Source organism: Lipomyces doorenjongii (assembly GCF_038497915.1).
Source record: "Lipomyces doorenjongii strain NRRL Y-27504 unplaced genomic scaffold V1508scaffold_30, whole genome shotgun sequence".
NCBI classification, from domain to species: domain Eukaryota; kingdom Fungi; phylum Ascomycota; class Lipomycetes; order Lipomycetales; family Lipomycetaceae; genus Lipomyces; species Lipomyces doorenjongii.
The window spans coordinates 18,436-44,343 of record NW_027118097.1 but is presented as its reverse complement, the minus strand read 5'-3'; the positions used below and the strand labels follow the sequence as shown (position 1 = coordinate 44,343).

At 47.7% G+C, this 25,908-nt stretch overlaps 9 protein-coding genes across 9 annotated transcripts; 3 read left to right on the top strand and 6 right to left on the bottom strand.

The window, feature by feature from the left end:
* Nucleotides 1–121: 121 nt before the first annotated feature.
* On the bottom strand, nucleotides 122–2,735 carry V1508DRAFT_156718 (uncharacterized protein). Its single transcript, XM_066936056.1, has 2 exons — nucleotides 2,263–2,735; nucleotides 122–2,194 (listed from the first exon to the last, which is right to left on the bottom strand). Exons 1-2 carry the CDS (start codon nucleotides 2,509–2,511, stop codon nucleotides 356–358), a joined length of 2,088 nt encoding a protein of 695 aa, XP_066795317.1. The 5' UTR covers nucleotides 2,512–2,735; the 3' UTR covers nucleotides 122–355.
* A 1,239-nt stretch (nucleotides 2,736–3,974) lies between these two features.
* On the bottom strand, nucleotides 3,975–5,803 carry V1508DRAFT_355684 (uncharacterized protein; the record flags this gene model as incomplete). The annotated part of the gene is made up of 2 exons (XM_066936965.1): nucleotides 3,975–4,339; nucleotides 4,393–5,803. 2 exons carry the CDS (start codon nucleotides 5,801–5,803, stop codon nucleotides 3,975–3,977), a joined length of 1,776 nt encoding a protein of 591 aa, XP_066795316.1.
* Nucleotides 5,804–10,419: 4,616 nt separating this feature from the next.
* V1508DRAFT_418803 (pyridoxal phosphate-dependent transferase) lies at nucleotides 10,420–12,965 on the bottom strand. Its single transcript, XM_066940511.1, has 2 exons — nucleotides 12,449–12,965; nucleotides 10,420–12,219 (listed from the first exon to the last, which is right to left on the bottom strand). Exons 1-2 carry the CDS (start codon nucleotides 12,869–12,871, stop codon nucleotides 10,834–10,836), a joined length of 1,809 nt encoding a protein of 602 aa, XP_066795315.1. The 5' UTR covers nucleotides 12,872–12,965; the 3' UTR covers nucleotides 10,420–10,833.
* A 685-nt stretch (nucleotides 12,966–13,650) lies between these two features.
* Nucleotides 13,651–14,448, top strand: V1508DRAFT_329587 (glucose signaling factor 2; the record flags this gene model as incomplete). The annotated part of the gene is made up of 1 exon (XM_066936635.1): nucleotides 13,651–14,448. A coding segment is annotated over one exon (798 nt), but the record flags the coding sequence as incomplete, so codon positions are not given.
* Nucleotides 14,449–15,332: 884 nt separating this feature from the next.
* V1508DRAFT_418799 (uncharacterized protein) lies at nucleotides 15,333–17,783 on the bottom strand. Its single transcript, XM_066940510.1, has one exon. It carries the CDS (start codon nucleotides 17,584–17,586, stop codon nucleotides 15,523–15,525), a length of 2,064 nt encoding a protein of 687 aa, XP_066795313.1. The 5' UTR covers nucleotides 17,587–17,783; the 3' UTR covers nucleotides 15,333–15,522.
* A 168-nt stretch (nucleotides 17,784–17,951) lies between these two features.
* On the top strand, nucleotides 17,952–19,332 carry V1508DRAFT_418798 (ribosomal protein S5 domain 2-type protein). The gene is made up of 5 exons (XM_066940509.1): nucleotides 17,952–18,652; nucleotides 18,711–18,747; nucleotides 18,814–18,832; nucleotides 18,947–19,011; nucleotides 19,081–19,332. Exons 1-5 carry the CDS (start codon nucleotides 18,040–18,042, stop codon nucleotides 19,190–19,192), a joined length of 846 nt encoding a protein of 281 aa, XP_066795312.1. The 5' UTR covers nucleotides 17,952–18,039; the 3' UTR covers nucleotides 19,193–19,332.
* V1508DRAFT_418791 (uncharacterized protein) lies at nucleotides 19,202–20,229 on the bottom strand. Its single transcript, XM_066940508.1, has 3 exons — nucleotides 19,991–20,229; nucleotides 19,708–19,935; nucleotides 19,202–19,643 (listed from the first exon to the last, which is right to left on the bottom strand). Exons 1-3 carry the CDS (start codon nucleotides 20,114–20,116, stop codon nucleotides 19,326–19,328), a joined length of 672 nt encoding a protein of 223 aa, XP_066795311.1. The 5' UTR covers nucleotides 20,117–20,229; the 3' UTR covers nucleotides 19,202–19,325.
* On the top strand, nucleotides 20,095–23,352 carry V1508DRAFT_418789 (WD40-repeat-containing domain protein). The gene is made up of 6 exons (XM_066940507.1): nucleotides 20,095–20,148; nucleotides 20,203–20,355; nucleotides 20,421–20,533; nucleotides 20,597–20,691; nucleotides 20,746–21,131; nucleotides 21,183–23,352. The coding sequence occupies exons 2-6, from the start codon at nucleotides 20,338–20,340 to the stop codon at nucleotides 23,139–23,141; spliced, it is 2,571 nt and encodes an 856-aa protein (XP_066795310.1). The 5' UTR covers nucleotides 20,095–20,148; nucleotides 20,203–20,337; the 3' UTR covers nucleotides 23,142–23,352.
* V1508DRAFT_418786 (WD40-repeat-containing domain protein) lies at nucleotides 23,160–25,872 on the bottom strand. Its single transcript, XM_066940506.1, has 6 exons — nucleotides 25,733–25,872; nucleotides 25,164–25,677; nucleotides 24,847–25,115; nucleotides 24,596–24,796; nucleotides 24,032–24,534; nucleotides 23,160–23,971 (listed from the first exon to the last, which is right to left on the bottom strand). The coding sequence occupies exons 2-6, from the start codon at nucleotides 25,651–25,653 to the stop codon at nucleotides 23,632–23,634; spliced, it is 1,803 nt and encodes a 600-aa protein (XP_066795309.1). The 5' UTR covers nucleotides 25,654–25,677; nucleotides 25,733–25,872; the 3' UTR covers nucleotides 23,160–23,631.
* Between the last annotated feature and the right edge of the window lie 36 nt (nucleotides 25,873–25,908).

Below are 25,908 nucleotides of genomic sequence, written 5' to 3'. Positions count from 1 at the left end.
CCCACTGAGCTTTGCTGCACCGCCTATTATATGCACTTTTAGTTTGGGCAAGGGCATATCCCGCTAACTCTCAACGTTTGGTTCATATCCCACGAGGGTTTTTTGTTTCATGTAGTCTCTTGTGCAAACTTACATCTTAAGCGAGCGTCTCCGGATATTATTGCCGTGAAGTCATATTTACAGTATATGTATTGCAAACTAACGCCACTAATCGACCTTGTACATGCAAATCTAGGAAATCGGAATACGAACAGTCAAGCTGAGAGATACTTACAACACGTCACATTTTCAAACCAACTTGTACTCTGCCTGCGTCGGCCGCGATCCCCAACCACAAAATGCCCGCGAACGACAGTTATATCATCCTGTTTGCGAAAATATTAAAGTTCTCATCGTCAGCAAAGTACTCATCCCCGCAATGCTCATCATGATCCTCGTCGTCATCATAGTCATACTCATTCTCATACTCAAAATTCAACGCGCCCGGACTTCGACACCGTGTTCTACTGTCCAGAGAGGTAGCTGACGCGGAAGCGGACGACGCAGAATAAGGCATATTCCGCGCCGACGACGTGCTGGTGAAAACGCCGTTCGCGCCATCCCTTCGTCGATACGGAACTCTCAGTTCGACGGAGTTCAACCAAATCAACTCCAAGCCCGTGACCTGCTCTTTCAACGTCGCCGCCTGTCGTCGACACACATCATACACGCCCGATCCGTAATATACCGACGGCGCGTAGTTGACGTACAACTTTCTCAACGACTTAAACTCCTTCAAGGTCGTGACCAACTCCGGGAACGGGGTGGCGCCACGCGAGAGGTCTATCGCCAGTGACTTGATCCCTGCGCCGGCTTTGGAGGTCGCCAGTCCGTGAATGTTGGTGAGAGTCCATGGCGCGAGAAGCACGTGGTGACCAGAGGATACCGACCAGACGTGTATGGACAGTTTTTTGAGTGTGTATGGTCTCTTGTCCCCGTCGTGGTCCGCTGATTCCCGGGCGGCGCCATGGAGGGTGAGAAGCCATGGCGCGATGTGCGCTGACAGGATGAGGTCTTGCCGCGTCGGCTCGCAGAGGAGCTTCAGATTCAGGTTCTCGACTTGTCGCAACTCGCGAAGAAGCGTACTCATGAGCGGCGGTCTAACGTCTGGCTGCGGCTCTTGCTCGTCTTGGGCTGGATGAACAGGCAACACGATCGACGGCAGGGGCGCAGTCGGGAATACAGCTTTGCCAAACGTTAGATCAAGCGTCTTCATACGTGGTGGCAACACCGTGCCTTCCGACAACGTGTTCAGCACAAGTGTATCCATCGTATCAATTCTGAGCGCTCGCAACTTTGAAAAATTGACCAGTTTAGCAAGAAACGTCAGGTCAACTCGTGGAAAGTTAAACAGCGCGAGAGTATCAATGTGCAATTTTTCGTCATCTTGCTCAATAACGTCGTTAAACACAACATTGAGGAACTTTGACTTCAAGTTCGTGCTGAGAAGATCCTCGTCGTGGTTGGGCGGTTCGAGTTGTGGCTGGAGTGGAATGTTTGGTTGCACCCCGAAGTGGAAGTTTGCGCCCCATGCGAACTGACGCGTGTCGATGTCGTCGACAACAGCGCCACTCAATTCCTCGCGTTCAGCAACACGAATGCTGAGGTATCCGAGAGTGTTCTTGCAGTGTCGAACAATCCCATTTAAAACCCGGGCTTCGTCCAAAGACCTTAATCTGAGTACCCTGAGCGAGCGAAGCCAGGATCCCCGTGGCGAGGAAATATCCGGCATTTGCGACGGCAAGGAACACGTCTGGAAATGCATTAACTTGGGCAACAGTAGCACGGCTGCTAGGATCTCGGACGGCAGCACGATGGGACAGTCGTTCCACTCGAATGAAAACATGTTTTTCAGTCGCGATATCGAAGTCGCAATACCCGTTGCCTCGGCAGGAGACATTCTCGGACACGGAGTTCCCTCATCTCCACGCTGGACTGTGAAACTTAACGGTGAGTCGTCGCGGTCGCCTTCGGGAGTGGAGACTGTGATTCTGCGTATATGGGCCGCGTGGGACGGCAATGACGCGGTAATACGCGCGAGCGAGGACATGTCGGCGGGCGTTATATTGACGGCCCGGTAGAGCTCTGGTAGCGTTGCAGAGTAAACAGATTTACTCGTCAGCGACAAGTTACTCAGGGCGCCTTTTGTCTGAAACTGCACACCATGTTAGTTCTGATAAATTTCACTTTGCGCAATGACAATTTAGGCAGAAAGATACGTACTTGTGAACATATCTGCCAATAGACCTCCATAGGCAACCTATCCAATTTCACCCTCTTACTCCACACGTCCCCGTCCTCGACTTCACGAGAACTAAACATAGAGACGCTGCCCACCATTTCGGCTTCTGCGTCGTCGTTTCCTGCGTCTGTGTGTGCATTGTTATAATACGATGCCAATGATGACGATGACGATGATGACGAAGACGCGACGCTCAAATTCACCATTCGCAAGTCTTCAAACCGGGACATTGGTGGTGGTGTGTGGTGTGCCACTCGTCGGCGCGTAGCTGTGCTCGAGACCGATAAGGTTGGTTGCTGGGTTGGGAGAATAGCACGCACGCGTGTTGGGAGTTCACACCTATCTCTGGCGGTGGCAAACAATTACCTGCAGAAGAAGCAGCAGAAGAGAGAGAGAAGGGAGAGAAAGTCGAGTGAGTCACGCATATATTTTTCGCGGTGGCATGCTGCTGAGTTGTCGGAGGAAGGGACAACAAGGCCAGACTCCCGGCGCGTCTAGCGTTGAGGACCTTCAAGATTAAAGTATGCGCGCCTCGCGATTAAGGTGCGTTGGGACTTGTGGCAACGGGCCGACTTGGCCGCCACCACTCGCCGCGCTGCTGCACCCGTTTGCAAAGCTTGAGCCCAGTTCTCTCGCGTCAATTCCGGTCGAGGATAATCACTCTATTCATCCGTGTTGCTACTGCGTGTCAGCGCTGTCTGTTGCTGCTGGCAGAACGCAAAGATAGTCGTGTGAGAGACCTGCTGCGGCAATCTGGCTCCGACTCTCCACGCGCGCGCCGCACGGAGAGTGCACTGTATTGTTTTTACTTCCGAAAAGTGAAGTCCCGAAGGCGACGTCACTCCCGTTGCTCTCTTTTACCACTCCCACCCCCGACGGTAAGCACGACTTTGAAAAGTAAATAATATACATCATCGTCGTCATACTCATACCCCCAGGGACAAAGGTCGTTACCACACAATAGGACTAACATCCTTAGATGAGGTAGTCAAGTCAGTTATAAAGTGTCACAACGTACGGCACGTACGTAAACTACTTCCCGCTAACTCATCGAACAAGGTCCGTCGAATATAACTATATGTAAAGTTTTCAACAGTGTCATACTTCCCTGTTAAATAGTAGAATTGCCGTTCGAAAAGTGCAATGGTCCGGTTCGGACGTTGGTCTAGGATTAGTAACAGTGAGACTGCTGTCCCAGCTGTTCGCGCCGATAAGAACTGTCATGGTCCGATTTAGCACTCTATGGCGAGGGCAGGCATACAGGTATGGGCTACGTTTGTCTAGGACAGATGTTCCGCGAGATACCAGGGGACAGATATACGTATTATTTACATACAAAATTTAAATAGACAATTTGTGAATTAATTGAAACTAGTCCTCACTGGCCGTAAACGACAAACCATGCGACTCACTCGTGCAAAGCAAATAGGAAACATATATAAATATAACATTTCAAAACCATGCCAACAACAGATGCACATAAAATATTATTAGGCTGCGATCGTAAATGATCGATGAGTAGATCAAAAATACAACGAAAAAAAAAAAACATAAAAGACAACAAATCCGCTTCCATTCCCGAAATATGCTGAAGGTTAAGTATATACGAACTGAAAAACATGCAATTAACTGTCATTGTTATCTCTCCATTAGCACCCACAATCCAATGCAATTACAAATTACTATGAGCATCTCAATAGAAACACGTATTACTTCTTGACAACTCATGGATTTCCATCTCCATCTTTTTATACGTATTAATTTCTTCCTTAATCTGCGCGATCATCCATAGCGGGTATGTACTGAATGGTGTGGCGTCCGGGATCTTCCGATCATATTCACCAGAGTTCCAAGTAGTGTAGATCTTGATCTCAGGCGAGAATGAAACCGACGAAGATGAGTGATGCGATAATGTTGCACGATGAGAAGAGGCCTGCGGCTGCGCCACACCCTTCAGCGACGATGACGAGGACGAGGACTGGGAAACTAGCGAAGATTCGCGTGTGAGACCAGGTAACTGCTCCTCGCTTGCGATTTCGATGCGTCCGGTACCAGCATCTAGAAAATTTTAGCAATTCGAAGTTCATCGCGCACACGAGAATTGTTCTTACTCTTCAGGATACTCTTTGGAATAAATTCGACCTTCTTCAACGGCGCAAATTTCTTCACGCCCTCCTCATCCGCTTCAGCACCATGCACGTCAATATCACTACTCTCGAGTACGCTTGAGGCATCGTCAACTGTCACCGAACTGGAGTCGCTCTTGGCACTACCACCCTTCGAACCCCCGAACCTCGACATCCGCTTCAAAGCTTTCGACACAGTCGACGCGGTTGACCGAATCGACATATTATCGTCTGCCTTGTTCTTCCGATTCTCGTAGATCGAGTTATTCCCGAAGTTATACTCAATCACTTCTTCCTCTATGGCATTCACATTCACTTGCGTCAGTGTTGAATCCCTCGAAACCGGCGCAATGAAAGAGAGTGCCTTCTTGAATCGAGACACCTTCTTCTCCTGTTGTAGTGCAACAGGCATCCGTTGCGGAGCGTGCATCGCGGCTGCAGTAATTTTCGAAACATTAGATGCCAACAACACTTCAGCCCCGCTTCGATCCATTGGCACAACACTCGCCATACTCAGTCTCGAACGCCGCTCAGAATATTCATGTTGAGTAGGTCCACGGCCATTGCTCGACGACGTGGACGCACTGTCAATCGACGAGTGCCGTGCGTGCCGGCTGTCGCTACTCGCAACGCTGGCAACGCTGGCTTTTCTTGAATGCATCTGCAGTTGCACATTGTACCGAGATGGAGGTTCCACTGACATAGACGACACAGACGATGACGAAGACGAGCGCGAGGACTGGCGGACCGGTGACTGCGAGCGACCGTACACAACCGCAGGGGATTGGCGATGCATGTGATAATACTGCTCAGGCGAGTGACTGAACCCCTGTTGTAAGGGCGATTGATGCTGCTGTTGCTGCGAAAACGATTGGTGGTAACTGATGGGCTTCATGGATGGCGGGTTTACGGTGTACGATGGCTCAGCTGGACTACTAGCGGGGAGAGACTGCGACGACCAAGACCGGGGTAGAGGCTGCGGGATAGCGTTTGGTGCGCTCACGCTGCGAGGAGCCGACGAAATGGACACCTCAGAGCGACGATGACCTCGACGATATCGCTGAGAAAGATCTGGTGAGCCGGAAGCAGGGGAGGAAGAATGGGACGGAAAGACAGGGCGGGAGGACATGGTAGGAGAGGGTTGGTTCGGAGGCGACGGCACAGGCGTAGGTGACCTTGCACGGGGAGTCTGCTTGAATGCATAGGAGGGAACCGTCACCGGCAACTGACGGAAAGACGGTGAATGGGGAACATGGCGAACTGTTTGTGAAGACGAAGGACGCACAGGGGAAGGAGGAAGCGAGGAGTACGCAGGATCAGCCGGTGATATATTTGGTACCATTTGGTGGGGCGCACCGGGCGCGGAAGACCAATGGCGCGGCTGGACAGCGGTCATCTATTTCGGTTAGCAACGATAGGTACAAAGACGTAGATGCTCAGTAGCATACCACACAGAAGCAAATCTAGTGACAATTGATCTAAAGGGGGACGAGCTCCGTCACACAAGAGGCGCACAATAGAAATCAATCAGCCGCAGAGAACAATTATTCTGTGACAGAGCAACTGCTGCAAAATGCAAACTGTATAACGAATGTAAACAAATTCACAGTCGGATGCGTAGAGACTGGGATGTAGATCGCCGGTTATGCGGAGGGAAACTAGAGGCTTTTGTCAGCACAAAACACAACCGATCAAGCAGCACAAAGCACGCCACACTTTTGTATGAACAAAAAAAAGATTTACATACGTAGCCGTCGTCCAGCACAAGTACACAGCGTATCGGAGTGCGGGAAGTACTTATTTAGAAGGCAGCCATAATAGAGCTGTGGAGGATCTAGGTATACAGCGCGCGATGGAGAACTGGCGAAGCAGCAACGAAATGATAAGCAGAAACAAAACCGGTATTACACGCCACTATAAAATGCAAATGCAAAATGTAATATGTTAATGGAAAAAAAGAACTCGAGAGAATATTTGCCGAGCTGTGATCGAACGATTGGACGAGCAAAGCTGCTACTAAACGACTGATGCGAGGAACGATCTGGCTGACTTGTGCAGAAGATTTGCGAGCTAAGCAACAAGCAGCAACAAGCAGCAGCCAGCGAATCCTGCGATATCCAGGAGAGGGCTACGGATCCGTGGGAGGAAGCCCGTGACTGGAGAAGGCAAGGAGACGTGGTGGTGGGATGGACGAGTATTTTGTTTGACGAGAGGCTGCATTCAATTCGCCCACACATGAGAGGTTTACTGACTTGACGTCTCGGGCCCGCAAAGCCCGAGTAGGTAAAGGTACGGCTAGAGGTACGGGTTAATAGCGCAGTGAGAGCGGCGTCGGTATTGCGTACTAACTTTGTACCTATACAGTCCGTAACCCGGCAGTTTCACAGGCTCGCTTTCAGTTCGTGCCTGAACCAACGGCCATAATTAGCACGGGGCGGGCTGCACGCCCATAATATTTAACTCGCATCCGACTCCAAGCTCGTGTTCGCTCGGGTTTTGTGTACGTCCCCTTTTGTGGTTATAATAATTCATATTAATAGTATAATTGGAATGGAAATGGCCACAGTACAATTAAACCGGAGCTACGGATTACTGGCCAGCGAGATCGAGCGGGCGGCTAAGCGGAGAAAAGCGGACCTGTCCTGTGCTCGATTGCCTTCGTGCACTCTGGACTCATCGTGTGTTTTTGCGCTTACACGAGCACGAGTGGCGGATGTTTCTCTCAAGATATACGAGGCAGTGCGCCGTTGGACGTATTTTAGCCGCCCGACGATCGCGAGCCACTGCTGATGATGACATGGTTACATATCAAAGGCGGAGATGTCGCCTAAACTGAAACGGATAATACTGGCCGGTAGTATGTTCGCACCGCTTTCGGCGATCCCACGATGGGTTGCTAGCTCACTGTGACAGCGAGTGAGAGTGACATAATTATTACCAAAAGTGCCGCTCAACTGCGCGGCGTCACTGCTGCTATATCGGGAGAGCCAGTCAATGCGCTTGCCTGCTGCAGTCGGTCCACGCCAATCGCCGCAGTCATGCGCATCTTGTTTGCGCTCCACTCTTCCTCGCGACGAGAAATATCGTGACTTTCTGTGCCTTTTTATAGTGACCCGTAAACTATACTCTGCTACATTGCGCATTATCGTCCTCTTCTGTCATCCGATGAGGACAAAATGGCGTGAATTGCAGACATCGTCATCGTCAAGGCGAGATACAGTTGCCCTGCTCCGTAGTCGGGGACGGGGACCCGGTGTCGTCATCGTCACCTTTACATAATCTGTTCCGGGACTCGCCGTAAACGTAAACTATACCCTAGTAAGCTTTTAGCGCCTTATCCGAACTCAATCTGTCACACGTTCACGACGAGAGACTGCTATAATCTGTCATAAGGTTTAGCACTCTTTAGTACCATGAAACTTTATTATTTTGTATCACTCTTCACATGCCAAACCCAAACGTTACCGTAGTTCGTCTTACTTTGAATAATAACAGTAATAACAATAGGGAAATTCTCTTTCCGCGAAAATTCCTTACGATGGTGTCCTCACCAAGCGCGAATCTGTGCATCCGAGATAAAACGTCCCACATATGAAGCACTCTCGACGAAGTTAGGAATGCGCGGTGGCAGCCGACTTCACGTATCGCACGGGCCGCAAAGTTTTGCACAGTGCCAGTTCCAGGTCATTCTACGATCCTCCTGAAGACATGAATTGCTTCCTAATTGAGGGCGTCTGTCAAAGTATTCCTACAAACTTATGTTTTCAAATCGGGAATAATCTGTATCGTTGCTGCTGTAGCGCAAATTTGCTGACTTCAATCGATAACACAACGCGAGAAACACGCCATAAGTTTTATTTTAGTTATTGTTTGCTAATAATTTGGTTATGCACTTTTCCTCCTTGAGTGGGCTGGCGATCGCATCACGTTCTAGCTAATCTGGCCACCGTACACGTTGGGGGCCCCCTTGCTTCCAAAGCAACAACTCTTTCGTTTCCGCCACCGGCCCAACCGCCGCCAGATATCGTGAGGTCCAGTTAACAGTGTTTTTCGACGGCGTCTGCGTGCACTACGACCGTCGAGGTCTGCAGCCGATTGTAATAACTATGCAGAAGTCAACTCCAGCAACTTCAAATTGTTGGCACTTAGACACTTTTGTTTTCATTTTTACCTGCCCTCGCCGACTTTCACTTTGACGTGCTCGCAATGGTAGAGCCGCGAATGAGGAGCAGGAAACGTGTCCCGCACATGCTCTCTGAGACTCGTTTGACCTAACTAATCATGCCTGGCTAGGGTTTGAGCAACGGACGACGTGTAAGCTCCACAGCGTAAAGCACGTGAAAGAAATATATATATTGGCGTTGGAAATAATTAGTTAACATAGTAGAATGTTGTATGAAATTCTGCAATGCGTTTTTACCTCTAATTTGTGCCAATATAATCCCCATAACTTAATATTGACCCGGTTATTTACATGTATCGCTGATTTTATCTAAATTGACAACACTTTTACATTTAAGGTTTGCCTAACATTAAGATCGCTGCGCTAACTAGCACCTTCTTGAATCGTGGCTCGCTGGCTTATTCAAGTTCTCTCTCGGTCCCGTTCTCCTGTCGCTCTTCCTTTGCACTTAGTGTCCGTCTTAGCCGAGCTAGCTGTTTACAGATCGATACGCAAGGAAAGATGCGTGACTATGACGCAGAAGTCACACCTCGAGCGCTACGGACCCAGCGCTACACCGTACTTAGGTCGGCACCCCACGCCGGACATACAACCGATGTTTGGATGCCGTGGAAAAGAAGGAGGTTGCCAAAATCAAGAAAGATCTAAGAGCGGCGTTCCTCAATAAGGAAGAAATTGACAGCATGGGCAAGTCGTGGGTGTTGGAGACCCGTACGACATTAGAGACGCCGCCATGGAAGACCTTCTCAAGACATATGATTCTGCACATGCCAGGTAACAAAACGACAAGAAAGTGTTCAAGATTAAGCTCCGATCGCGCAGAAAGTGTTGCCAGGCGAGCATTGTGGTACACTATAAGCACTGGTCCCGCACAAGTGGGAAGTATAGGTTTCTGCGCAAAATGAAGAGCGCTGAACCACTCCCACACGACCTGAAGTGCGACAGCAGACTCGTGTACCAAAGGACTACTGGTCGCTACTATCTTTGCGTACCAGTGCCTTTGCAGCTTCTTGAATGGCCGTCTTCCGGTCGACTGATATCTCTGGACCCACGGAGTGCGAACGTTCCTGACAGGCTATGCACCAGACGGCGAAGTGGTTGAGCTCGGCAAAACTGACATTGGCCATATCTATAGGCTTTGTCACTGGCTGGACGAGCCGCCCAGCAAATATTCCGCGAAAGATATCAGGCGCGCAAAGAGGTGGCGCATGAAAAAGGCTGCAGGGAAACTAAGACGGCGGATACAAAACGATATGCACTGTCGCATTGCAAAGTATCTGTGCCCGACGTTCAACCTTGTCGTCCTACCTAGCTTCCCAGTTCAACAAATGGTGACGCGCAAAGGTGGACAGCGACGGATCAGGTCAAAGACGGCACGAGCTATGGCCACTTGGTCGCATTGTAAATTCCAACAACGACTTCTCGACAAAGCACGAGAATATAAATCGTGCAAAGTCGTTTTGGTCTCTGAAGAATACACCAGTAAGACATTTGGAACATGCGGAAAACTCAACTTCGTTAGGGGTAGTAAAAAGTACGCCTGCAAAGAATGTCGGTTTGAGTGCGACCGCGATGTCAATGGTGCATTCTGGTGCGTTGCATGACAGTAGATCGAACAGTAGACAAATATCTACACAGGAACGAACGATCGTGTGGATGGTCCATATTGCAATCAACCGGCACTTTTTTAAGAGCCGTCACACTTTTACTTGTAGTGGCGCGTTTTGAGGCTCGACCCTAGTCTGACAACGAGCCTGACGAATCGGCTTGTTCATACATAATTTATGTATTCGCCAGGCTCGTAGTCTCATTTGCGAGGCCAATATTGCTTATACTAAACACTACTATCTATTAATAACAAAATCAACTTACAAGCGCCACTAAGAAAAATATGAATCTACGAAGAAAATACTATCCTGTACTGAAATACCCTTCCCTAATGATTACCCTAAACATATAAAAATAAGCTCAAAGCAACAAGAACACAAAAACCGAACGCAAAATTAACACAGTATTATAATAATACAATATATATATAAATGAGAAACGAATATTAGGATTTCTAGAACACACACTGGTATCGTTGCCAGAGTGTACACATGTAACAACCAAAGTTCCTTTGATACTGAAACAACGTACGATATCGCTGATGATATGCATGATGCCGACTTAAATGCCAATGCAACCAGAACATTGGACCGCAGCACACCTCTAATTTCTTCTCCGTTCGTTCGATTGATAACTTACAACACGTCCCTCTTCGCGTCCATAACGCCCTTTCGGATGACGTCCTCAACTTTCCAGCGCGGCTTTTCGCCGTGCTCCATACCAGTACCCGAGCTGAATTTGAGCATCAACAAATCTCCGATCTCATCGCAAGCTCTCAAAATAGTGTCTAGATCATCCTTATTCAAGGACGCGGACACACAGAATCTGACACGCGCGGTCAGGAGCGGCGTAGCAGGATAGCTAACCACAACAACCGCGATTTTGCGTTTCAGCATTTCGCGAGAGAACGCGGGCATCTTGGCCGGTGCGTACAGCATCAGCGGGATAATCGGACTGTCGTCGTGGCCGTATGTGATGAAACCGAGGCGCTTGAGTCCGAGACGAAGATACCGCGCGTTGAACGAAAGACGTTGGAGACGTTCTTCTCCTTCCCCAGGGACGATCTCGCCGATGATAGTGCGCAACGCGGCTTCGATTTGGCCTAGAACAGGCGGCGACATGGGTTCAGCGTAGACGTAGCCAATATTTGCCAATTTAAGAGCATCGATGATAGCCTTGTCGGCGGCAAGGTATCCACCGGTAGCACCGAATGATTTCGTCAAAGTACCCATCAAAATGTCTACCTCACCTGGATCAATCCCAAAGTAGTCACAAACACCGCGTCCATTAGGTCCAATAGCACCGATAGAGTGAGCCTCGTCTACGAAAAGGTAGTACTTGTATTTTTTCTTCAACGCAACCAGTACGGGGAGGTTGCACATGGTACCTTCCATGGAGAACAAACCCTCGACGACAACAAGAATTTTTTTCCAAGGACGGTGAGTACGTGGCTGACCCTGGCTAATCTCCTCACGTAACAGGCGTTCGAAGTCAGTCATGTCATTGTGCTTAAAAGTCTTTATCACAGCACCCGACAATCTGGCACCGAATCGGATAGACGCGTGGTTGAGTTCGTCGGAAATGATAAGGCAGCCCTTGGACACAAGCGACGGAAACGCCGCGGCATTAGTAGCATAGCCCATAGAAAACATCATCGCGGCCTCTTTGCCTACAAAGCGCGCAACGAGGTCTTCAGTCTCGATATGCAGGTCAGTCGTGCCGGCCACTGAGCGCGGGCTGCAACTGGAAGTACCATAACGACGAATAACCTCTTCCGCCGCATCAGCGCACTGTCCTTCAGACTGAGCAAAGCCAAGGTAGTTATATGATGAAAGATTGAGGCAATCGGTCGTGGTACCGGTGAATGAAAACGTCTGGCAATGATCTTTGGTGACACGGTCAAGCAAGGTCACATATCGGCCAGGAACGCCAATTGTGGGACGCGCGAAACAATCATCAAGACGAGCCTTGAGACGGCGAACGTAAAAAGAATCAAAATCCGAGGTCAACGGCGCATACCCCTAAAGTCAATTGCGTTAGTGATTGATTGATGTGAAAATTCTGACTAAACTGTTTTCGCCCACATATCATCGCGTTGACGGCGTGACCTTAGATCAAAACCGCAAATACATGAATCAAAAATTATCTTGCAGTCATACTACTACACTGATGTGACGCAACCAGGAAGTACGCGGGACAACCGCACACTCATCACATGGAACCCAATGATATAAAACTATACCAACTTACATTCTGTTGAACAAGATGGAAATACTTCTCCTTTTTAAATCGCTTGCCAAAAAAGTCACGAACATGGCCAAAGATAATCAGGATAAGGTACGAAATGTATGTCGTTAGCAGAAAAAATAGCGGGGGCTCCTCTTCAACCGGGTCGGACAGCGGCTGACCCTTCGGATGGTGTGGGATGTAGCGATGTGACTGATGAGAGATTGGCGCAAACTGCATACTTCTCTTCTTGATCTCCTCGGGGCTGAGATTGTTGGTGGACGCACCGGAAGTGTAGTTGATGATGCCTAACGACGGCGCGGGAGGCTCGGCAGCCACCGGCGAAGAGGACGTGGAATTCATGGTCGCAGAACCAGAAGAAGGTAGCTGAATTTGTGCCTGCGCCTGCGCGAACAGGGATGCAAGCTTGGTCTGGTTGGACGGCATTGCGTGGAAATGGCGGTAGCGGAGGGGAGAAGAGGAAACGCAGCGAGATATGTCAGGAATGGGCAAGTCGACCAGGGGGCCCTGTCGCTCCTGTAGCATGGCAGGCAGACGAATTTAAATGGAGCTCAAATTGCAGACAATCACCCTAACCCTTCCACTTACGATTTTGCTCTTGCAAATGAATACGAGCCAGATTGGGTGACCCGATCTCTCAGTTGCCACCGCGTGACCGAAATATGCACGTGAACGAACACGAGCCGCGAACTATTCATGTTACCCCAAATTAAGAGGAGCTGCAGTGAGTCCTGGCAGACCAAAAGTGGATTCGTTACGAAGGGAAAAAAACTGCTCGTAAGAGACTATTTATTTTCTGGGGAATTGCTGGCGTAGTCCTGTCTGAGTTTGACACGTGAGACACATCTGTCGCGTGCACCGCATATACGCCATATTTACGCCAACATTTGCGGGTTTCTGCGCAAGAACTGATTTTGCCTGTGCACTCTCCGCGGCCGGGACACAGAGCGCGGACACCTGGCTCCTGGCAACTGGCAACTGGCACTGGGTCATATCGCGGCCCCACCCAACTAGGTCTTCCCCTCACTCCACTTGCGAACTCTACATCTTCTTTTTCGCTTGCCACTCACCATTCTCCTTGACCATCTCTCTACTTGTTGAACTCTCGCACTATGTCTGATTCCCCTGAGGTGTCCGAGGTTCCTGAGCGGGTCGAGGTGGCCGAGACTCCGACTGTCACAGGCGAGCCTCCAAAGAAAGATAAGCTTATTGACATCTACGTTCGTCTCAATGGCGATATCGAGAAAGATTATTGTTTTTGTCTGCCTCGAGACTCGCCGATTGCCGTTTTGCACAACATTTTCGTTGCGCTGCCGCTTGTACTCTCTCCCACCTTTTTCTACCATCGCAAGCCAGCTGGTTTTCATCTATCCACTTCGCCGGGATTTGTGACCACGGAAGGCGCACTACTCTTCAACCATAAGGGCAAGCTGACGCCAACGGATGACACAAAGCGCATTGGCGATGTTGCGCGTGAAGGGCAGCTCTTTGTTCCCATTTTCAAGCATAACCTCAGGCGATGGTTCACTGTCGTGTTCGTGCTGCTCTTCTGGCTCTACACCGACCTACCCGATTGGGCCTCGCCGACTCCGGGGATCTCGATATTTGCAATCGCCGGACGCATATATGAGCATTTCGTACCATCTGACCCAGAGGCCGCTCCTGAACTTCAGTCGACCGATGGAGTTGTTGACTTTATCTTCTTTCTATTCCATGTCATCAAGGTGGTTGTCATTTTCCTCATATTTTTCTTTGGTGGTTACAATCCCTCGTCCATGAATCCGTTCCATGAAGGACCCGAAGTTACTGCCGACAACCTCCGTTCAATTGGCTGGACTGGTGCTCGCCGAATCTCACCCGATGAGTGGCGCGAGGAGAATCGAACTCGACGCATCGAAGAGGTCGGTGGTGCCGTCAAAGCATACGAGAAGGGCATTCTAATGGGCCTCTCATCTGCTGGTGTCTACCTACAGCCTGGTGAGGGTTGGGATACTCCTTGGGACTTTGTTCCTACGGCGCCCGCCGAGACTGCCGAGACCCCGGCGACTAAGGAGGAGCCTGAGCCGATCTTAATCGAAAAGACTGAGACCATAATCGAGACCGAGACCGAGACTTTAATTACCTCAGAGACGACCGAAATCGTGGCTGAAGATAAGGACGAGAAGAAGTCACCTTCTGACGAGCTCGACAACATTGACATTGAGACCGTGCTCTGGCGTCTTGGTCCTGACTACGAGGAGAAGCTTACTCAATACCGACGGGCTGAAATATCGCGTCGCATGAAGCTGGGAGATACAGTTGCTGTCGCGCTCAAGGACTGGCGAAGAATAGGCCCACTTGTTGCACCCCCAGAAGTTGAGAAGAAGTACAACCTTCGCAAGAAATTAGACGCGCGTCCAGACCTGCAGTCTAAGAAGCTCAAGTAGTTATCATCACAAGTGTCTACGAGATAGGAGAGAATCAAAAGTTGGTGCTTGATTATCTAATCTATAACGGATTTTTGGGGGAAAATTGGGTCTGTAGCGAATATATATATATATATATATATATACTCTACAAAGAATTGTTTGGAATTTTGTGTACCAATTTGATGTTGCATGCGATAATTTTTTATGTGTCGATATAGGATATGCATGTTCAGGATTTCTTCTTATGTCTTGTATTTTATTATGGTCTTATTTGATGCTCTCTTTTGTGTTCATATAATGTTTGTTTTGTACAATGTGAATCAGTTAGTTATTCTGGTATCCAAATGTAACTGTAGTGTTTGTGATTTCGTGTTCTGATGTGACAGGTTTGGAATTGTTGTGGTTGAAGATTATTGATTTTCTTCAATTTATGATCTTCGGATCTCTCAAATGTTACAAATTTAGGTTTCGGCAAAGTACATATTGATTTTCTTCAATTTATGATCTTCGGATCTATCAAATGTTACAAATTTAGGTTTCGGCAAAGTACACAATCACCCAATTTAATTATCCGAACCTTTCAAGAACGCGACAAGTATCCAATCCGAAACACCTACAGACTTACAATAATCCGTACACTTCATACAAGGATGACAAAATAAAAACTTTTTACAATTGAACGCCAGTAACAATCCTCCCGCTAACTTTTTCACCAACAATATCCACAATCGCATATTGTCCTTCACACACGAATTCTCTCCTCGATCCCAGAAACTTGATATAAACTCTCCTCCGCTCATTATCTTGCTCGTCGACGCACTTCACTATTTCGCCCGCACGTTCAAACCCGTTGAACACTGTTACCATATCGCCTAGCTTACACTCTTGAATGGTACTGCTTTTAGCCGAGAAATCGACCATGACACCATTCGTAAAGAGTTTGGTCTGCGTCGGGCACGACATAACGCTCATGCCTTTTTGAATCTTGAACGGACGACGTGAAGTACTATTGTATGAGCTATCGACGATGTCGATCCCAATACTGCCAATGTCGCCTTCCAGGAGTTCTAAGCTTGGGAATCTCAGCTTTTGAATACTGCGAACGACAATCTTGATGAATTTGCGCTTCGACGGAGTCGATGGGTCCGAGGATTCTGTTGATTCATCAGACGATGAGAAGGAGGACAATGACGATGAAGATGAAGATGACAATGACGGGGACTTTTCGACACCGAGGTAATAGGTGCGACCAAGCATCAACGCGCCGGATCGCACAACACCTGTCAGAATTCTACCAGAATCGAAAACTGAAGTCACAAAGAAATTAAGTTGGGACGTCGTGAATTCCTCTTCGACTACAACGGACCTGGATGCGGACGTGCAGTCGCAATGACTTGTATGGTGGATTAGATGATCATAGCCAATCGCACTCGTGTCAATGGTGCCGGTATCTTCTCCTTCCTCGTCGCCCTTAGCTTTATGTAACGCGGCTGTTGTACGTTGTGGCTCCAGCGCGTTCAGGAATTCGTGTAAATATGGAATCCCGGATCCGGACACAGACGAGACTAGAAACACCGGCACACAAACCTGGTTGGCTGCGCACTCCATCGCCATGGCATGTGAGTTTACCATCTTACCAAACAAATGTTGATTATGAGGATCATCATCCTCATCTGTGGTATCAACATTAGCGTCGCCGGCGCGGCGAAACGTCGCAATTCGCAGTAAAATTGAGCGAAGTAGAGCTTTCAGCTGATCTGTGCTGGTGAATGTGTCCGATTTCGTGAGTAATATCGCCACTCGGGGCGTTGCCCTTAATGCAATGTCAAGATATTCAGTCCACCGTCCGCCATTTCCAGAAATGGCCGCCACAGTAATATCTGGTGCATACAGTGGTATATTCCTGCATAGCAATCCAAGCTTGTCACCAGCGCCAGGAGTATCGAACGTCATGACCACACGATTTGATGAGGCGATGATGTCCTCATATGTGTACTTATTCGCATAATTGGAAACAATAACGCATCCAGACTGATCCACATTCTCGTCGTAATCGAACGCGCTGTCGTCCGACTCGCAACTCGCAACAGAAGAACGCGTAGTATTGTACCCAAACACTTCAATACCGACACTGGATGTGCGTCCGGATGCCAGTTCATGTCGGTGTTTGAGGATCTTCATGCGCGCCTTACCACGCCCATTATCTGGTACATCATAGCAAATCTTCCCAAGTAACGACGATTTGCCACTATTTGTTGCTCCGACGAGAAACATTTTAATAACATCCTTCTCCACCGTATTCTTAAATACGTGGACCTCGACAACGCGTCGATTAGCCGCGCGATCAGACTCGGCGACCTCTTGTCCGCGGATCGGAATCACCCTCACCACCTTAAACCAGGCGCCAACAATCCGCGACATCTTCTTGAGTGTATGCAGTGAACCGTATATCTCGTTGTCTAGCAAACCAGTGAGCGTACCATCGCTGGCGACACCTATTTCGTATATGGCTTGTCCCTGGCCTTGGGCTAGCCGCCATTGCAATTGTGTCGTTAACTGTGCTAACCGTGCGGGATGAGGCGAAAGCATATGTAACTTGTACTCAACGGCACCATGAGAATCGATTTCAGGTTCTATTGATTCTATAATTTGAGATGGCGATGGTGTCAAGAACGGCGACAATACTGAATCCGGCATGTCCTTGTGATTGAAGACCAGCTCCGGCGCGATCATACTGTATTATTGTTGCCTCCGAATATACAATTTCTAAGGGGGCTCTCTTCTCTGCTATGACAACGCAGAAGATATTCGTAAACGATACAAGATGTCTAGTATGATTGATTATTCAGGACGAAGAGGCGGAGTCGGACGGACGTGCGGAGCTCGAATGCGATCGGGAGTGAGCGTGAGTGAGTGAGTAATCGAGCTACAACGAAAGCGCTTGGAGATGCGGCTTTGTGTGCTGGAGGGTTTGACGATTATTAGGGTGCTCGTCGTTTGTGGGGACGACCATCCGGCCATCGTGTCACCCTCAATTCTCCTGACCAAACCTGGTGTCACGAAGTCGATGTGTAAACCTTATTCCGTACCTGCATCGAAATCTCCTTGTCGGTTCTCATGCCAAAAGCAACCTAAGTATATTCGGACGTCGTAAGCTTATTGCGATTGATCACATTGAGTTCCTTCATGTCTGAAAGTTTACAGGAGGAAGTATTCTCGATTAATGCTATCTATTCGGAAGAATGCATGGTGCAACAAGCGTCCACTATCTACGTGGTCCATCCGCCGTCATTACCCGAGGCCTCCATACAAATGTCATTCCCCTCCTCCTACCCAGATGCGCCGCCAATAATATTATCCCTCTCAATTCCCGAAAGCCAGCAAGAATATATTCTGAAAATGGTGGATGTGCAAGCTCTTACGGATATTTTGCTCGGATGCTATCATTCCGGCGAAGTGTGCGTCTTCGATTTCTTGGACGAGTTGCGCGAGGTATTGAAAGTTGACGAAGAATATTATGAACAGAGAAAATTGATGTCGTCGGATGCTTGGGCGCGAGTAAATAACAGTGATTCCAGTGATGGCGAGTTCGATTCCGAGAATGCAGGTAATTGGGCTATGTCCGATATGGTGGTGGATAGGAAATCAAAATTCATAGCACGCGCGATGGAAGTGCATTCGGTTGCGGAAGCGAAAGCGAACCTTGCAGTGCTCAAGACCAATAAAAAGATTGCGAAGGCTACTCATAATATGACGGCTTGGAGGATAAAGACTGCCAGAGAAGGTATTACTATACAAGGTAAGATTGAATTTGACCCGCTAGTGGCCCTGTTTAGAGATGATTTAACGTAGGACAGATTGTGATGACGATGGTGAATCGGCCGCTGGTGGAAGGTATGCGTAGCGTTCACAGTTTCTGATTCCTGTCGAACCTGTGCTAACTAGATGTCCGTCATAAAGACTATTGCATTTACTTGAAGTAAGTGGCAATGACAAGTTAATATTGTTGTAGAATCTGTAAGACTAACTCAATTCATAGTTAATGGTACGTGTGTAGAGAGCATTAAAGGGACAATGTATTGATGCTCTCTAGGATTTATGGAATGTCATGGTGGTTGTAAGTCGCTGGTATGGCGGCGTCCTTCTTGGTCCGGATAGGTATGCTCATAGGAGTACATTACATTTCAGTAAGAGTGATGATACTAATGCCTAGTTTTCTTTGTCTAGGTTTAAGCATATTAATGTCACAGCTAGGGATGCGTTAGTCAAGGGCGGTTTCGTGCAAGATAACTCACCCCACGCGGATAAAAAGGGAAAGAGCTCGAGAAAATCAAAATGAAATTCACAATCCCGACCAGATTACTCCCATTCGCATTGTTATATACATCCAGCACGTAAAATAGTGTACATTATTAGGCATCTTAGTAAAAATTTGTATTGGCATCTACTATGTTGTTCCTTGAGGCAAATGACTATGACTTCTGTTTCTTATTCTTTGCTTGACCGCCTCCTTCTCCGTTCTTCTTGTTTGATGGTCTCTTTTTTGCATCCTTGGGGAATGGCTTCTTCTTATCCTTCTTGTCAGACTTTTGCTTAGGGGGTCTTGATGGTGCGCCCGCGCCCGACACACTCTTCGACATGCGCGCGTGTAGGATCATATTTTCTTCTTCTTCCTGTTCTCGTTTCCGCCGTTTCCTCATTTCCTCTTGATCCTCGTCCTCCTCCACCTCCTCCTCGTCACCATCAGGGCTAGACTCATCGCTCTCGTTCTTCTTTGTCTGGTCGAATTTCTATGCAAGTCCGCGTGAGTATCAAGTCAAAGATCTGGGGTATACTTAAACTACAGTTACAAACCTCATTAAACCGTCCCCAACTCCTTCGCCCAGACAACGTGGGCAGATCTTCACTGGACGAGTCTATGACATGAAAACCAACTCCCTGAATAACTTTCAGCTTTGAAGAAGGCGCAACATTCGCGTATTTCTGCGTGTCAGGCAGTGTCCATTTTGAGGCGTCGTCGACTTGTCGTTGTTGCTCCTCGAGCTCTGCTAACTTCTCCTTTGCAGCAGCTTGTCTCATAAACTATGCCAATATCAAGTTAATAAAACATTAGCCGGATAGCTACGAGCTCACATACTTTCATCGTCAACAACTTGGACGAGAGACCTTTCGCCGACGCCGGGGAGGGAGTAGCCACTTTCTCCGTCAGTGGCTCATTGGTCTTTTTCTTGTTGCTGTTCAGAGGAGTGCCTTTTCGACTCATCGCGACCTATTTATCTAGGCCGAATGATACTGGTACGTCAATTATCACAGTGTATTCCAGTCCGGTGTGGAGACAAAATTTGTTAGGCGACGAATTATGAGACCCCGGTTGGGAGTTTCGGAGATACGGGCAAAAAATTCTTGGTCCCCAAAATTTATATCTCACAAACTACAATTGCAACACGGACGCTCTTTTTTGATTCTGAGGATTGACATGGCAAGATGAAAACCGAATTCAAAGTACATATACTTCAATTTGTCAGTATGAATTCATGAGAAGTACACGGTTCTAACAGACAGTGAAGTTTTCGAATTTACTCGGTACAGTGTATCGACAAGGCAATCTGGTCTTCACGCCAGATGGAACCTGCATTCTAAGTCCGGTTGGAAATCGAGTTAGCTGCTTTGATCTAGTGAAGTATGTTTCGTGTTTGGCATGTTTAAGAAGTGGACATGGCGGACAGTTCTGATATTGATCAAGCAATAAATCTTTCACGTTCTCCTACGAGCACCGAAAGAATATTTCGCGAATCGCGCTAAATCCACGAGCTACACTACTTCTATCTGTAGACGAGGGTATGTCTTTCACCAATACAACAAGAGTGCACATCTGACTGACCCATTCTATAGACGGAAAGGCAATACTTGTTAATTTCATTCGTCGAACAGTTATTTACCACTTCAATTTCAAAGGTCGCGCAAACGACATCAGCTTTTCACCGGACGGCAAATACATATCCATAACCACATTTCGACAGATTCAACTGTGGCGCACTCCTAATTACAACGAGGATCGCGAATTTGCTCCCTTCATCCGACACCGGATATACACTGGTCATCATGCAGAGATCACTGCTCTTAATTGGTCGAGGGACTCAAGGTTCTTCCTCACAACATCGAAAGACCTCACAGCACGAATCTATTCGGTGAACTCAGACGACAGTGTTGCTGCTACTGTACTAGCGGGCCATCGTGATGCTGTTATTGGCGCCTACTTCAGCAGTGATCAAGAAACTGTAAGTGGTTTGCGTCCATTCCATGTTATTCTGTCATATTGATATCTGTAGATATACACTGTGAGTAGAGACGGCGCTCTCTTCACGTGGAAATATCAAGTCCCCGGCTTTAAAGACAACGACGACGTAATGGACATCGAGGAAGAACGGGTGCGATGGACAACTGTCCGACGCGACTACTTCAAACAAGACGCGAAAGCTCGGTGCGCAGCGTTCCACTCCGACACCAACATTCTTGTCGTGGGTTTCTCGTCCGGCGTTTTCGGTATCTACGAACTTCCAGATTTTAATATGGTCCACACGCTCAGTATCTCGCAGAATGATATTGACTTCGTAACGATAAATAAGACGGGTGAATGGCTGGCATTCGGCGCCTCAAAGCTGGGACAATTGCTAGTTTGGGAATGGCAGTCAGAGTCGTACATTTTGAAGCAACAAGGCCATTATGATGCCATTAACTGTTTAACATACTCTCCAGATGGCAGTAAGATCATTACTGGCGCCGACGACGGAAAAATCAAGGTTTGGGACGCGGTCTCAGGTTTCGCAATTGTGACATTTACAGAACACATATCGGCTATCACTGCTATCGAATTCTCGAAGCGAGGAAATGTATTATTTTCAGCGTCACTGGATGGCTCAATTCGGGCTTGGGATTTGATTCGATACCGAAACTTCAGAACATTTACCGCACTGGAACGATTGCAATTTTCGTCCTTGGCCGTTGATCCCAGCGGGGAGGTCGTTTGTGCTGGATCTTTGGATGATTTCGATATTCATTTGTGGTCCGTTCAAACCGGTCAGCTACTCGACAGACTGTCCGGTCATGAAGGACCAATCTCATGCCTATCATTCGCTGACGATGGCGGTACTCTCGCGAGCGCCAGCTGGGATAAAACTGTTCGCATATGGGACATTTTCGGTCGACATGTCTCTGTTGAACCATTTGAGCAACAGGCCGATGTTCTTGCTATTGCCCTCCGCCCCGACTCCAAACAAGTCGCTGTTGCAACACTCGATGGCCAGATTTCGTTCTGGGATGTTAGTATGGGACGTCAAGTTGGTATCATAGACGGCCGAAACGACACCTCTGGCGGGCGGTATATCGAAGACAGATTTACTGCCAAAAATTCAGCGCGATCAAAGAGTTTTCGGACATTGAGCTATAACTCTGACGGGTCGTGTATCCTGGCTGGTGGAAATAGCAAGTATATCTGCCTGTATGATATCGACAACGAGGTTCTACTACGCAAGTACACGATTTCCAGGAATATGTCGTTGGAGGGAACTGTGGATTTTTTAAACAGTAAAAATATGACAGATGGCGGTCCGTTGCAACTCGTGGACGACGCTGGCGAGGCATCGGACCTGGAAGATCGTATCGACAAGACATTACCGGGAGCGTCTCGGGGTGATTTATCAGCTCGTAGGGTCAAACCAGCTATTCGAACGGCAGCGATAAGGTTCTCCCCCACTGGTCGGGCATTTGCCGCTGCTTCCACCGAAGGTCTTCTGATATACTCCGTCGACGACGAATTCTACTTCGACCCATTTGATCTTGATGTTGATGTTACTCCCGCGAACACACTAGCCGCCTTGCACAGGGAGCATGACTATTTAAAGGCACTGGTCATGTCATTCAGATTAAATGAGAGATATTTAATCCACCAAATCTACGAATCGATTCAAACCCGCGACATCCCTATCGTCGCACGACGTGTACCGGTGGTCTACTTGGCGCAGCTATTAAGATTCATTGCATCGATTATAGAAGATTCGCCACATCTCGAATTTCACTTAAGGTGGATTGACGCGTTACTCACGTCTCATGGACAATTCCTTAAGAGCCGTAGAATAGAATATGCTTCTGATCTTCGTGGTATTCAAAAAAGTGTCGCGAAGGTTCAGCAAGACTTGGTCCGATTGTCTGACGAGAATGCGTACTTGTTAACATATTTATTGAAAGAGAAGGAATCATTTGATAGCTACATGTATATAGCCACGAATTAAGATTTCTTGGTTTGGAAAGTCGTATTGTATGAAAAGTGATAAGTTTTTTTTGGGTCTTGGAGGATAGATGTAAAATGATCGATTAGCGATAGAATACATCATGTATTGATTGTCATCCTTTCATCAATGCCCGCAAACGTCGACTCAAATAAATAAGTCACTATAGAAATAGTCTACAAGCATTAATAATAAACGAGAGAAGCCAACTTTGACAAAATTTAACCCAATGAAACAAATGATATACCTAGATCCGTATCCTGCCAGAAAAGTATATCGTCAAATCAAAAGACGCCTTACCAGAGCGACCCGTAAATTAAACCAGCGTAAGCGCACGGTGACACTGACTCGACTACAAGCCATTCGAACCCTTTAAGACCCCCAAATCAATAGCCAAACAAAATTCCATTTGACTCCAACGGGATTAGACAAAGATAATTTGTGACTGCAGGCAATGCAGACGGTCCAATATTAAACTACAAATGACGCAAACTCAAATATATAACTCATTCAACGCTGATAATCCAAGTGGGAGGAATCCTTTCGACCTTTCAAAATGCATAATACCACCAACCAATTTATCGCTGTTGCCAATCCACAAGGAGTCATCCGTAAAGGACGAGTATGGAGCAAAACCCACACCGGAGATTTCACCCCAGAAGTCTATTATCTGGCCTCTGGAAAAGTCTCGCGTGTTCATGACGTGAACGTAATCAACTGGCTCTGCCATTGCCATGTACTTTCCTGAATCGTCGAATCTGATAGATCGGACTGCACCGAGCTGGGCGCCAAGAATATGAATAGGGTCTCTGAATTTCCGGAAGTCATAAACCCTGCAGTAAATTTAGCATCAAAAGGTCTTCATGACATAGATCATGCGAACTGAGACTTACCTGCAAGTCATATCCTGATTCCCAGTAGCGAGAGTATATCCGTCATTGCTCCACGCACAGGCAAAACTGTAATCCTTATGTCCCGATATCATTGACATTATTTCGCCATTTGTCGTATCCACGAGCATCGTCTCCGGTGCATCACCTACTACAATGCGCATTTTCCCATTGGGTGATGTAGCAGTGCAGTTAATCGCCCATGGGTATTGATGCTCTGCAATCATCTTATTGAGCTCCAGATCAAGTGTTCGAACCATGCCATCGTTGCAAGAGAACACTGCTTGCGGTGTTCCCTTCGTGCGACTCGGTATTATGTCTGCGTGATTCGTAATGCTGTTCATGTCCGAAGTCACGAGGCCCTCCGCGGTCGGCCTAGTCGAGTCTGCGTCCAAATCAAGCTTTTTATAAACATACTGTCCCGAAAAACCGCCCGCGACTGCCACATCAGCCGACGCTGCCATGGTCGATATCCTTATTGACGAGCCTATAGCAGATTTACTTTTCTGTGATTTGTTATTAATTAAAAATGATCAGTAAGGAGGAAAATCCGACTTTGCAACATACCGACCGCTCCAATACGTCATATATGTTTCCGCTTTCTGAATCCAGCCTCTTTATTGAAGTTCCATCCGAATAGTAGACATTGTTTTTAGAAATCGGTGCAATTAAATTTCGTAGTTGGAAATGCACTAGCTGGGGCCGTGCCACTGTGTACAGACAACGAAACCGAAGTATATCCTCATTTGTGTACCGTCGGTTGACAATCTACCCTAGTTAGACTCATACATGCAGCATTCAGCTAACGATGGGCTTACAGATAATAAATTATCCTGCGATCCAGCGATATTAGAATATCCTGTGTACGTTTTCAGCCGCCGTATACGTGCGCGATATGCAACGTCTGTGTCGCTAGGCCAAGGAATACCCTGCATATCGTAATCATTTAATTCGACATCGTTTGCCGTTATTTCAGTGGGCCGTCGAATGCGGCAGAGCTTGTAGTATGTGTCAGGGTCTATGATGTGGTTCTTCAACATATCAGTTAGGAAGTCTCGGAATTCGGCATCGAGTTCAAAGCAATCCACTAAAAATGTTAGTCGCAAATCTGTATTCACATAATATATTGACGTACGTTGAACCTGATCCAATAACGATACTCCGGCAGGCGTAAGGGCTTCCTCCAATGTATTCAAAATTAATGGGTCTTCCAATAACTGTTCATGGAAATGTGGTAAGAACATCTCCTCGTCAGAGGTGCCATCATCCCCATCGTCATCATCGTCTTCTCGCGACAAGAAGTCAAGTCCAATATAACTTCTCGGATGTCTAGTTGTGGTCGTGCTTTGCCGAGTATCGTCACCGTCAATATATTCCTCGCGGACAAGGGCAGTTACGTCTAGCCCGTTGTTGCCTCGATAATGCGAGTCGTGTGTGTCGTCACTGAACAGGTTGTACTGATTGTCTGGAAAGGGCGATGGATGGCTTCGACTACCACGACCCTGAATCCGTCGGCTATGTGATACTTCGTCTTCGTTTGCCGTTGTCCGAGACCGTCCGGCGCTCAGCGTTGGTACTGCTGCTGATGGCGCGAGGCGAACAATGCCTCCTATGTTGTCCGACATCGTGACGCCACCGTACGCCTCGCGCTAGGAATCTTATAAGTATTCAGAGTAACCCATTCAAAATTCACATGCCACATACAATACCTATTAGAGTGTTCTTATATTAGTCGTTTCGCTGTTCTCTGAATGTGGCGTGCCGTTCCTTGTTCATGAATCTGTGTCGAAATGCGGGGCGGTGTGACTACTCCAAGCGTACAAACCTCCGTGCGTCAAAGTGGCATATTTTGTCGGAGTTGGGAATTTTGAATTATTGAG

Bases quoted from the DNA above. Each gene is read 5' to 3' on its own strand.
- V1508DRAFT_418799 (XM_066940510.1), bottom strand. From the start codon at position 17,586: ATGATCGCGCCGGAGCTGGTCTTCAATCACAAGGACATGCCGGATTCA.
- V1508DRAFT_156718 (XM_066936056.1), bottom strand. From the start codon at position 2,511: ATGTCCCGGTTTGAAGACTTGCGAATGGTGAATTTGAGCGTCGCGTCT. The intron at 2,195-2,262 runs GTACGTATCTTT...CATGGTGTGCAG, and splicing joins ATTGGCAGATATGTTCACAA to TTTCAGACAAAAGGCGCCCT.
- V1508DRAFT_418798 (XM_066940509.1), top strand. From the start codon at position 18,040: ATGTCTGAAAGTTTACAGGAGGAAGTATTCTCGATTAATGCTATCTAT. The intron at 18,653-18,710 runs GTAAGATTGAAT...AACGTAGGACAG, and splicing joins AGAAGGTATTACTATACAAG to ATTGTGATGACGATGGTGAA. The intron at 19,012-19,080 runs GTATGCTCATAG...TTCTTTGTCTAG, and splicing joins GTCCTTCTTGGTCCGGATAG to GTTTAAGCATATTAATGTCA.
- V1508DRAFT_418789 (XM_066940507.1), top strand. The intron at 20,534-20,596 runs GTATGTTTCGTG...ATATTGATCAAG, and splicing joins AGCTGCTTTGATCTAGTGAA to CAATAAATCTTTCACGTTCT. The intron at 21,132-21,182 runs GTAAGTGGTTTG...TGATATCTGTAG, and splicing joins TCAGCAGTGATCAAGAAACT to ATATACACTGTGAGTAGAGA.
- V1508DRAFT_418786 (XM_066940506.1), bottom strand. From the start codon at position 25,653: ATGTCGGACAACATAGGAGGCATTGTTCGCCTCGCGCCATCAGCAGCA. The intron at 25,116-25,163 runs GTACGTCAATAT...TAACATTTTTAG, and splicing joins GTTATTGGATCAGGTTCAAC to TGGATTGCTTTGAACTCGAT. The intron at 24,535-24,595 runs GTATGTTGCAAA...AACAAATCACAG, and splicing joins ATGACGTATTGGAGCGGTCG to AAAAGTAAATCTGCTATAGG.
- V1508DRAFT_418791 (XM_066940508.1), bottom strand. From the start codon at position 20,116: ATGAGTCGAAAAGGCACTCCTCTGAACAGCAACAAGAAAAAGACCAAT. The intron at 19,936-19,990 runs GTATGTGAGCTC...ATATTGGCATAG, and splicing joins CCAAGTTGTTGACGATGAAA to TTTATGAGACAAGCTGCTGC. The intron at 19,644-19,707 runs GTTTGTAACTGT...GGACTTGCATAG, and splicing joins GTTGGGGACGGTTTAATGAG to AAATTCGACCAGACAAAGAA.
- V1508DRAFT_418803 (XM_066940511.1), bottom strand. From the start codon at position 12,871: ATGCCGTCCAACCAGACCAAGCTTGCATCCCTGTTCGCGCAGGCGCAG. The intron at 12,220-12,448 runs GTAAGTTGGTAT...AATTGACTTTAG, and splicing joins TCCATCTTGTTCAACAGAAT to GGGTATGCGCCGTTGACCTC.